At 36.9% G+C, this 12,325-nt stretch overlaps 1 protein-coding gene across 1 annotated transcript in view; it reads right to left on the bottom strand.

Annotated features, from left to right (window-relative positions):
- Positions 1-12,325, bottom strand: part of STK39 (serine/threonine kinase 39) — a 111,999-nt gene that overhangs the window by 17,385 nt on the left and 82,289 nt on the right. The window contains exons 14-15 of the mRNA XM_076342687.1: positions 7,628-7,680; positions 5,664-5,732 (exon numbers count right to left, since the gene is read on the bottom strand). Of these exons, the coding sequence (XP_076198802.1) occupies positions 5,664-5,732; positions 7,628-7,680 (122 nt within the window). The remainder of the gene's footprint in view (positions 1-5,663; positions 5,733-7,627; positions 7,681-12,325) is intronic.

Raw genomic sequence — 12,325 nt, 5'->3', positions numbered from 1 at the left:
CAACTACCAATTCCACCTTTTTTTTTCTTAAAGTAACTAAAAATTATTATTTACTTGATCATGGCTATAAGATAAGCACATTTACTATGATACATGAATACTCATATATGTGTAGAGAATAATTTGCACACTTGGAGAATTTCTTACATCACGTATTTATAGTTCTGCCACAACCATAATTACAGCAGCGGTGATTATTCACCTAACACAATATTGTTTTTTTCACCTTGAACCTCTGAGTTTCCACCACACTGAAAATTCAGCAAGGTGGGAACTTGCATGAAACGAGCCAGTTTCACACAATATACTTTCTCAAGTGCACCTTTTTATGTACAACACATACAGCTAAAATAACTTTGAAGGCGCAATTAGATGCAAAGCTTGATTACCTGCGGGTGTACCTCATGCTTCCAGAACTCCCGGCAGTCTAGTCATTATGAGTCACCCTTCAATGCATTAGCTCTAAATGAGCCAGATGTGTTGAAATATTTAAGTCCTTAGTTAAACCCTGGGGATTTTAGAGATATTCTCCTACTGTAATGCATGTGCATTATCTTGCTAAAGAGATACAGAGTTATGTGCACATGTTGAAGGCACAAGAGTTTCTACAAAATGCCTTAAAATACAGTCAGGTTTTCATTAAATCTGTAAGTTTCCTTTCTGGATAATACATTACAAAGTAAACACAAAGTATTTAGTCTATCGTTTGAAATTAATTGTTAGGGTCTATAAAGGCATTTTCTCATTAGAAAATTTATGGGTACATTGAGCTTAGGAACATATAAAAACGTGATACACTTAAGTAAAAATTCAGTTATTTCACTCAGTTTGAACCACAAGAATAAACAGACAGAAGAAGAAACAAAACTTCTAACAAATTCCCTCAAAGATTACAAAAATCAGTGCCTCTCAAAATATTACTGATATTAAATGACAAACCTATGCTGCCTTCAAATGGAAGTGCTATCCAAGTCACCTACCCATAGCAACATTACTGCTCTTTGAGGACATAAATTAATGCAATATGTTTTCTACTCGTGCAGCGCTATCCCATTTTCTCATTACAGTAAGATGGTAAGCCAGAATTAGTTGAACAAAAGGCATCACTTCATTCAGCTTCAGAGATGATTAATCTAACAAGACAGCAAAGTAAACTAGGTATAAGCAAATGCAGAGCAAAACCAAGGAAAGCAAAAGGATATTCACTGTGTAACTCTGTGGCTTTTCTATGAATTGGATTATCAGTGCCGCTATGAGTTAAGATGTTGTTACAGACAGTATTCTAACAAACTGGGCTTCTGCTTTTTCATCTTTCCATTTTACTAGAAAAGTGCCTTCTGCATCAGCAGACATTATACTGTAAGACAGCTGTTTCAATTTCAAATGCTTTAATACTGTGATTAAGTGGGAACTATATGTATTACTTACTGTTTAACATCCCTTGAAATAATGTCATTGTGGATTTGGTCAGATACATGTTCTCTGCACTCATGGCCAAATAACCCATTCACAGCCATGATTTTTTTTTATTCTAGATGCCAATTTAAGTCCTGTGTACTTACCACAGTAATTGCACCAAACCAACCCCACCCCCCCATTCAACAACCCCAAAACCCTTAGTCAAACTATTATGGGCACCTACTGTATTCACACTGCTAAAAAATATTCAAGATGTCGATGAAAAAGCTTACTACTTTCAAAATATGATCTCATTTCAAAATATGACCTATTGGGTATTCAGCTGGTTCTTCTAAACGCATTAGGCATTTCAGCAGGAAGCTTTTGTTTGGACTGACTAAAAGCTGTTCCTCTGGTTACTAAGTGGATACCTGGGTCTAGCTCCAACACCAAAACCAGATATCCATTTACCAGTAGTTAATGTCTGGTGTATTTAAAAATGAAGGTACATCTTCCATGATGCTCAAGGTATTCACAAATACTTTTTGACAAAAATACCTAAAATAAAGGTACATTAATATAGTAAAGGGCATCTGCACATTTCTTGATGGCATAGATAAAGGCTTTTATTTAAGCAGTATTCAGGAAGGGAAATATTTCTTTTTTTTATATACTGCAATTTAACAACTGTAAATACACCTTTACCTGTTCTGAAATTTAAGCAAGGCCTCTAGAAGATTAACTATAGCCTAAGACTTCACTGAAATTATATGCACATTGTATACAGTGAAGTAGGATTGCAACTATGATTTTCAACAGAACTGACTGTTGATATGATTGGAGTTTCCTTTATGGTATCAGAAATATAATAAAGCATTACTAGATGAATGTTTACTAGCTAATATACATATATTGCGCATACACACAGAGACATATTTCATCTCAAAATGTATTTTGAAAATATTCCAGATCTTTCATATGATTTAACATAGTTATTTCGGTACTGCATAAAAATACCTCATCAGCCAGATACCAATGCCTACATATAAGCTCCAAGATTCATCCCCCTCTGCAAACACAAACTCTAGTCTGCTTTTAAACAAAATTCTCTGCACTCAGTGCCTTGTTCTAGGGACCTCCTGTGAAATAATGCTACTGTCAGTAAGAACAGAAACCTGTCAATTGTAGCCAGAACTGAACATGCAAGATGGGATTTTTGCTTCTCTGCAGAACAGGTAGCTGAACTCATTGCTTATCAGAATGGAAATCTTCCTGGGAAGCCTGTGTTAAGTGAAGCAAATCCAGCAAGACTCAAAAGCTGAAGCGTGTTGATGCTTAGCAGCAAATTCTATAGAACTTACACATCAGCTGATCCCCACTAACAGCTTCAACTCACGTATGCCACGGCCATATTTTCCGCAACAGCTTTTGCTGACTCCTATTCAAGTGTCCTTTCAGAAAATCAGCTGTTATGCCAACAAATTGTTGAGTTCACCATAAGCACAGGTATTTTCACCTTTCTTTTTTCTCCCAGCCTCTACACGTTCCAACATTCATTAAAAGAAACTACAGGAACAACTTTTATGAGACTATCTCAGAACTTCGTTTTCATTCATATTATAGAGGCTGAATTTCTGCATGCTTCAGCTGAAAAGTGAAAGGTAATTTATCAGCTGCTTTCAATCTGGAAGCTAATGGAATCGGTTCTTCTGGTGAAGAAGGTTAACCAAGCTCTTCTATACTATTCCTCTCTTCCTATAAAAGGTTTAAAATCTTCCTGTAATTTCACATGAACAAGGTGGCAAAACCATTTTACACAGAAAATTAGTTTTGTAAGCAGATTTACATTTTCAGCACCATCTGCTCTCTTATATGACCTACTGCTTTAAACTAAGGGACTGAAATATTTCTTAGGACTGCACTGCTACAGTGAAATTCTGAAATTCGCAATAATCTGCTTGAATGCAAGTTGTTTTATTCCATGCCCATACAACATTTAGCCAGTTTTCCCAAAGCAAGTCACAAACATACTCTAACTTAAGTCAAACTTTTTTTTTTTTTTTTTTATTAAAAGTAAAATTGCATTTAGCAGAACTTGTCTTTCAGTAAAACATGAAATCTAAAGTCATTTTCTAGGACGATAACTATGTCCAAACGTATATGAAAGCTTGAACGATTTCATGGGTAAAGCAGACACAAGTGAAAATTATAGTACAAAGTCATGCAAGAATTTGTGCCTGTGGAACTTGAGGTAAGTTGCAACATCACAGAAAAATGAACATATAACCTGATTATAATTAATGAAATTAAATTTAAGTTGAATGCTTTCATTATATATCAGAAATTTGATTTCCTTACTTTTTTTTAATACCACAATAAAAAGATAAACGGGAAAGAACAGAAAGGACCATCAACATAGTGCTAAAAATCAAAGTCTGATGCAATTCAGAGCAGGAACTAAGCAAGGAACTAAACTTTTATTATTAACTAGACAGTGTCTCTAACCAAGCCTGCTAGGGAAAACCTTACTTATTTAAATATTCGTGCTGCTTCTTGAAGTGTTCAACATAAGCACAGGTATTTTCACCTTTCTTTTTTCTCCCAGCCTCTACACGTTCCAACATCCATTAAAAGAAACTACAGGAACAACTTTTATGAGACTATCTCAGAACTTCGTTTTCATTCATATTATAGAGGCTGAATTTCTGCATGCTTCAGCTGTGGGACCAAAGTCCCACCACTAAAGCCATGAGGGATATCTATCTTCATTTGCCTTTCCCCCATCACTCCCGCTGAAAGATGATAACAAATCCCATTCATGGTGCCATTTCCATAGAAGTACTGGCACTTCACATTGGAAGAGAACTTTGCAGCAAAGGGAAAAGGGAAGAGCGAAGAAGGGAAAAGGGGTCTCACTGGGTCCCAGCAGGACTTGCACCGCAGCATCGCCAGCCCTGACACTGATTTCTGTGCAACACAGAGTGCCAGCTGACTGCACAGGCAGGTGGGATAGCCAACAGATAACAATTCTTCTCTGAGCCAGAAAAAAATTATTTATTTATTATTTCTAAATGAAGTAAGGTATCTTGTGGCAATGAAAATTCTAACAAAAACATCATCAGCAGTATGGTAATGACATTTTTCATAGTGGATGTTTAAAAGGCAACAAACTAAGGCCAAGCTACTCCTCTCCCCTGAACCCTTATAGTAACAGCGCAGTAGAAGCGACTTTAAGAGAAGAGTGCCTGCTAGCCTTTACCATCTGCGAACCTTCCCTAAATACTTTTTCTTTAGAAATTAAAATAAAAGCATAGGTAGGGCTTTTGTTTCTTAGATCAGCTAGAATCAACCTGTATTCTGAACATACAAAAGCAAAAAGTATTGGCTTCTCTCTGAAATACTTTAGCCACCCTACAAAGGCACTGAGAATGTATTTAGATAATCTTCCAAGCAAGTCACATGAACTTATGGATTTGTAAAACACACTCTCCATATCATTGAGGAGTTTGGTAATGATATCTGAACCAATTGATAAGAACTACTTTGACCACAACACAGAATTGATTTGCTAGTATTCCTCGATTCAGTTCTCACACATTTAGCATCTACTAGCCCCCCTCTGATTTTGGTAACTATATTATCTACTGGTCTCGAGCAACCAGAAGAAAAGAAGGAACTGCAGGGAAATAAGCACTTCCAAATTAATCATCTTTGCCAGGCACTGAATTTCATTTAAGAAAAAAAAAAAATTACTGAAGCACAGAATAGAAAAATAGAGAAGTATCTTTCCTCTCAGCAGCCAGAAAACATTTCTGATTAACTTTTTTTAACCATAGAAATAATATCTCTAGGTGCAATTTCCATAGATCCTGAACTCTGGCTTGCTTCTACTTCCATGAACCCAAGCAGAATACTTACTAACTCCAGAGCTGCCAAAGTACACTTTGCAAAATCCTACTGAAAAATCATTTTATTTTTAAACAAAAAAAATTAAGTTCGTACAAAAATGATCAATCATTTAATTGTAAATAATCCTACAAGAGATCTACATTATATCATCCCTCTCAAACCACTAAAGAGTTCTGACTTCCAAAAGCAATCCTTGGGCTGGTATCAAAATTGACTTGTTGATTGAACTATGCATACATGAAAGCAAAATTAGGACAAAAAGGATTTTGTGAAAACCAGCATTAGAGAAAACTTTTCACATCCATTTAACACAAACTTGTCACAAGAGCGTAATTGCAAACAAAAATGTAATTTACCTATAACTACATCATGGCCATCAACCAGGCCTGCAGAGAACAGCTCCTGAGAAACGCCATCTGCTGTGTCTGTCCAAAAGGTGAAATGATAAGTATGAGAGCCCACAAAAACAACAAAAACTATCAGTCATCCAATGCAATTTAACAAAAATATATTTTAGTTCCAAAACACCCATGGAGGCAGGCTTGAATTCAAAATTATCTTTAATTAGAAGGAAAAAAGATAATTATCTTATCAGCCTCTGCACAGCAAATCGCATGAGGCGATTTGATTCATTGCAAGCCCCCTACAGACCTTTCCTGGCCACTACCATTTCTCCTCTATTATCTAACTACATACTCCTACACAGTTTACAAATTCAGTATCTTCACAACCAAGAAAATAAACTATGTTTTGGTGGTGTTTTAACTGTTTTCTTTATCCCCTCCATTACTCTGCTTATCTAGGCAGAGACGTGCTATATAGGCTTTCTTGTGTGTTACCAGTGGGGCAAAGGAGTTAAATGAACAGTCATTATTTTGCGCTTTAGGCTTAAAATAGCTGTTAAGTACTGTGACCCAGGAAATTCAGAGCTTTGGATCAATTTTGCATCAATTGCTGAACCCGAGTGGGTAATTCCTAAGTCCCTGTGACTAGTACTTGCTCCTGGATAAAGACTTTAGAAGGCTTACAGGAAACAGCAGGAACAAGCCTAAATTCCAGCTAAGTCTCAGCTGTAATATGGCCTCAACACCAAGTATCTGCATGGAGCGCATGCTTTGAGGTAGTTACACAGTTGCCTCATTTCCTCAAGAAACACACACAGGTGAAAAACAATATAGCTGAGCTAGCTGCAATTTCTGGACAGCTCTGAAGATGAAAATCACAGTCACCTTCTCGCTGCCTCAGTGACTGACTACTAGGAACAGTCCTGGTGTATTTTACCATGCCGTATCCTCTATTTTTTGACTGCGTATGAATTTTTGAATGGCTTATGTAACTGCTTAGAGAGTATTTAAGTAACTCTTTTGACAAATGACTAAACCAGGATGCTCTGTGCCCAATTAAGTAAGAGATCTTTTTCATTATTACCCATTGCAAAAATCGATGAGAAATGTAGGTAGACAACAGAGTGTATATCCATGCACAGAACTACTGCACATGAAAGATTTACAGAGACACCTCTTCCAATCTGGATTCATTTTTAGGTGGAAGCTCTTTGAAGGCTATTCTAAATATAGTGAATACTAACTTCGGAGAAATATGAAATGTGTTCATAGTTCAAAGGGTTACTATGTAACAAGGATGATACGTTGAGTAACAAGAAGGTATCAGCCTCCTGTGCATTTTATCCCAGTAATACTTTGTTTTCTTCAAACAAAAGTAAGTTTTAAGAGTTCTTACAACTCTTAGCACTGGAAAGCCAATACAGTTCTACAAGCATGCAGTAGAGTTTAAAGTTTCAGTGCCAGAATTTCTTTCTGGTGATGATACCACAGCTAGAAATGCAACTCAGCTTTCAGTGGAAGACAGCATTTGAAAAATGGTGTGCACTTTATACTTGTTAACAGAACTTCTTTTATTACAAAGGGGAAAGGAACTCAAATATTACCACCATCACCACATACACCTTTATGGCTACTATATTCCGTTTCCTACGATGTTTTCCAAATGTGACAATGGAAATTCCAAAGCTGTAAATATTGCTATGCAAGATCTTATATACTGCATAGACCATTTCAATAAGAGATGAAATTGATAGAGTATACAGTGGATCAAGTCTTCTAATATATAATATACATTATGCAGCCTTGCCACTAGAATTTACATACATCTGCTATTCTTGTTCAAGTGAAGTTCAATTTAAAGCTTTGCACAGTACGAAACATTCCAGAGAAGTAGTTTGTATTAACCATAAGCGGTAATCAATTCCTGAAATACCTTTTTGAGCAATAAGAGAATAATTCAATTGAAGGAGCCTTACCTCTGCCTGGAGTAAACTCAAACCGTATGTCATTAAGTTCTTTCCTGGAGTTCCTGAAAAACATTCAGTGTATACGTTAAAATGTAATGAAGAACAGAACAACTATTCAGTACCTACACCCAAAGAATACCTATGGCATTGACAACCAAATTTTTGTAGTGTGAATTTCCTCAGCTTGAAAAACACTGCTCTCCCAAAGCACCCAGACTGGAGAGACTCCACTGCATTTTCATGGCAGTATTTTGGGGAAAACTAACAGAAAGATATGCTTAAGCTGAAAAATGCCTTCGGTAACCTAAAGGGTAAAATAAGGTCCTCTGATAAATATTTTCATCTTCAAAAGACACTCTGCCATACTGACTCTACTAGTTCAACACAGTCTGGATTGTATGTATTACCGCTTCTCCTCCAAGAGTAACAATTCACTTGGACTTACAGCACCCTATCTGAGATCACATGTATACAGAGAAGCTCATTTAAAAGACAAAGTATCTAGCAACCGTTAAATGCTGAAAAGCAGTGTTTGATGCACAGTGTTTATAAAGCTGTTTTGAAATGAGTAACTTCTTTCACTGACTACCATTGTCTCAGCAGTGAAGTTCTATCTACACATAAAATAAGCAGCAGATTGTGAAAGCCAAAGGTTTTCTGCCTTCCCATTTGCCACGAATAGTGCTTTAACCAGTTCAGTGTATGACATAGTCATAAGGGACTTAATACCTATGTTAAAGAATTCCTTTACAGTCTCATACTGTGCTCCAAACCTCCATTCCTTGCACATTTCCAGCTTCAGTTTTAGTTAATAATTTCTACCATCAATAAAACATTAGCCTCTTTGCAAAATAGATGTCCATCTCATTTTTGGAAATGACAAGCCGACTGAGCATAGGGGTGAACTTAATTGCTGTAGCACGCTCTTTTTCCAATGAATAGCTCAATCCACTTGAAAAGCTAGTAGCAACAGAATGTGTTTTGCAGCCCATTATTCTCCTCAGCAAGGAAACTGTATGCAAGCTCATATTTCAGTGTACCAGGCCATGAAGTCTTGCTGTGGGAAAACTAAATCCAATAGGCAGGCATACTCAGCTGTGACTTACAGCTATTATCACTTGCTAAATACTTATAAAAATATTAGGGTCAAAAAACAGCAACATGCAGGAACACAAAAACCAAAATGATTGGCAACACAGACAAAAGCAAGATAGCAAACCCTGAAAAATAAGTATGCCACATGCAGTGCTTAAAATGAAAAGTACTCATTTACTGAATATAGTGAATGCTTCAAAGCTGAAGGAGTTTCAGGCTCCCAAAATTCTACTCTTAAGTAAAAAACTATGGGAGTTTAAGATCACCAATACAAAGCTGCAGATAATGCAGCCAGCCAGGTACAAATTTACGAGGCTCATTTACTTCTGTTGTAGAAACCTGCTGCCATTATATGGAATATTACACTGTCTATTTGTATTCAACAGAGAATTAGTATGAATTTCAGTTCTTCCCCCCCCCCCCCCCCCCCCAAGTAGAAAAACCTGGCTGGCTGTTCCAAAAAAAAATCAACATATGGGTCATATATCTGAGTTCCCTTTTGACAATCCACTTCCCCTTGCTGAAATTTATTATATCTAATAAGCTTGTTAAAACTGCCACTTTCCAAAAAAAGGGAAGTTGCACAGAAATTAAGAAGAATGCTAAAATAAGATATGTTTTGACTGAATGTGGGATGCAGCTCAGACTTACTCATTTCCTGCATACACTTTTAAAGAAGCAAATCAAGGGAATAAAATCTTTATCTCACACCTTTGCAGAGGTAAACCAGAAAGTTTGCTTCTTATTAGCATCTATACTGAACTGCTCCAGCCTGCACATCATCTTCCACAGAGTCAAACACTAAAACCAGCTGAGAATTAATTCTGTAGATTTTGCACTCTTACAGTTACCTGTCTAGAAACTAATACATTACACTCTCAGATTATATCTTTCCACAGACCTCCCATAAGTAGAGCATCCACCATATAAAAAGGCACTAAGTAATTATGAACTCATGAAAATTACCAGCTTTCTAACAGACTGATACAGCTACATGAATGACCAGCTGCTCCTGATAAGACTCTTTCCTCAAGCAGGATGCAAACTGGGTGTATTTTACTTTGTCTCCAAATTGCAGAATGTCCCAAATAGAAAGTTAATGAGTCAAATCTATTTATTTAAATGAAGGTGAAAATTCAAGGAAGGTTGGTATGTATTCAGCCATCTGTCCTGGTTTCAGCAGGGATAGAGTTAATTTCCTTTCTAGTAGCTGGTACAGTGTTTTGGATTTAGGATGAGAACAAAGTTGATAACACACTGATGTTTTAGTTGTTGCTAGGTAATGCTTACACTAGCCAAGGACTTTTTAGTTTCCCATGCTCTACTGACTGAGAAGGCTGGAGGTGCACAAGAAGCTGGGAGGGGGCACAGCCAAACTGGCCAAAGGGACATTCCATACCATGTGACGTCATGCTCAGTACATAAACTGGGGAAAGCTGGCCGGGGGGGCCGCTGCTCGGGGACTGGCTGGGCATCGGTTGGCGGGTGGTGAGCAATTGTACTGTGCATCACTTGCTTTGTGTATTATTATTATTATTATCATATTATTATTATTATTATCATTTTATTTCAATTATTAAACTGTTTTTATCTCAAACCCACGAGTTTTTCTCACTTGTGCTCTTCCAATTCTCTCCCCCATCCCACCGGGTGGGGGGGAGTGAGCGAGCAGCTGCATGGTGCTTAGTTGCCGACTGAGATTAAACCACGACACCATCCAACTTTGCTATCTGGAATTGTTACATTCTGAACTATTTTGAACTTAGAACACTGCTGCTTTCTCTTTAATGGTACACTACTATTCAGGAAAGCAAAACAAAGGAAGTTTGGCAAGATTAATTTGCTAGAAGCCTGTAAGTGCTTTTGCTTACGGTTCCATTACCTTCCAGACATTTATTGATTTCCATAAACTATTTATTCCGTTATATATTCCACCAAATAGAAGATGCACTCAACTTCTCCCCTAAAAGCTGTTCATGCTCTTCTCCAGTCTTCACACACTTCTCTGGTTCTAGTCAGTGCCACTGTTACTGCAAATTAGTTTGCTAGTTCCCTTGATACACTTTGGTGACAACTGTTTGGACTTGTTGATTTATTTGTAGGCAGAGTTTTCAAGCAGCGTTTCATTTGTTCCATTGGAGTTCTCTTTTTACTTACATTCATTACACTCCTATCATGCAGCAGCACACACAGACTTTATTTCTGCTAAATAGAAATAGGATTTGAAGAAAGGCACTTAGTATCTTTGTGATTAATAATTTTATCTTCTTCACCATTTCTTAATGGTCCCTAGTTTCTCTAATGCATTTGTGAAAAAGTCATTTCTATTTTAAAATGCAAACTCAGACCTTTTTGCCATCTCTTATAAAAACTCTTATTTGCTTCTTGTTCTGTGCCATTACAGACTAATATACCTTGATTATCATGGATAAAAACAGCCCATCTCTTAAAAAAGTAGTAATTTTTAAATACTTTTATGTATTTTAGCACACTGCAGTTTATTAATTTTCTGCAGGTTGCTTTTCGTTATGCAGTCACCTCCAATAGGAGGAATTCCACAAAACTGCTTTGAAGAAGGGTGACATCAAAGCATGCCATGCTAAGACATTTTGGCAGCCATCTTTCTTGCAAAGTAATTTCAGAATTTAAAGCTTTACACGTTATGAAAGCATATTTTGCAAATCATTATTATTTTGTTTTCATCAGGTCTACTTGATGTGCACACTAAGATTGCTAGATCGGATTTTCTAGGGAATAATGCTTCCTCAAAGAACGAAAAAAAAAAGCACATGGGCCAACTTCATCACTTCGCCCTTCACCCGTGAACTTAGACCATCCTGTCATTAGGATATGAAACAAAGATGCTCTGTTTTGAAGGAAATGATTGGCAGAACAATGCTGATATTTACAAAAATCAGGATTAGAGAATAAACAAATTATGCAGCAGTTCAGATTGACATGGTTCTACTGAAAAAATCCTAAGACGTGAAAGAGATTTCAGCCGTTCACATTTAGAGACAAAGCCTTTCAAATAATTACCTAATGATAGCGTAATTCCTGCTACAGTCAATTAACTATGTTCCACACGCTTGATAAAAGATCTACATTGTTGATCTTCAAATAGGAAATCATGTATGTGTAATGATGTAACTGTAAACTGGAGACATTAAATGTCATTATTTCTTTTGTCCTTAAACACATAATGTCTACCATGTAAGTGAGATTCAAGAAAATTAGATGTCTTGGAATTAAACTTAAGGTCTAAATCATGCTGGGATAGCTTGATTATGTATCAAGCAGATGATCTTCATTCTTTTTTACTACTACGTCCCCCGCTACCCCCCCCAAATGTATCCACTACTTCTTATGCAGAGTTATCTGAAACATCAGCTTCTATTTCCCACAAGCTTCAGCATCTTCCATATAGCCCTTAGGGAGAGTCTCTATTCCTGGATGAGATCCATCTTACCATGGATAAGTAACTGTGTATCCTTCCTTCCCAAAAAATTCTCAGATAAGGTAAGCCAAAAGAAGGGTGGGTGCACGCATGTAAGAACACACAGGTTTTGCTTCTGCATCGCTTGCTGAATTTTCAGACTTCAGCTACTCAAT

Source organism: Aptenodytes patagonicus, chromosome 6 (assembly GCF_965638725.1).
Source record: "Aptenodytes patagonicus chromosome 6, bAptPat1.pri.cur, whole genome shotgun sequence".
In the NCBI taxonomy this organism is placed as follows: domain Eukaryota; kingdom Metazoa; phylum Chordata; class Aves; order Sphenisciformes; family Spheniscidae; genus Aptenodytes; species Aptenodytes patagonicus.
The sequence above is the reverse complement of the archived record's forward strand: the minus strand, read 5'-3'. Positions and strand labels throughout refer to the sequence as shown.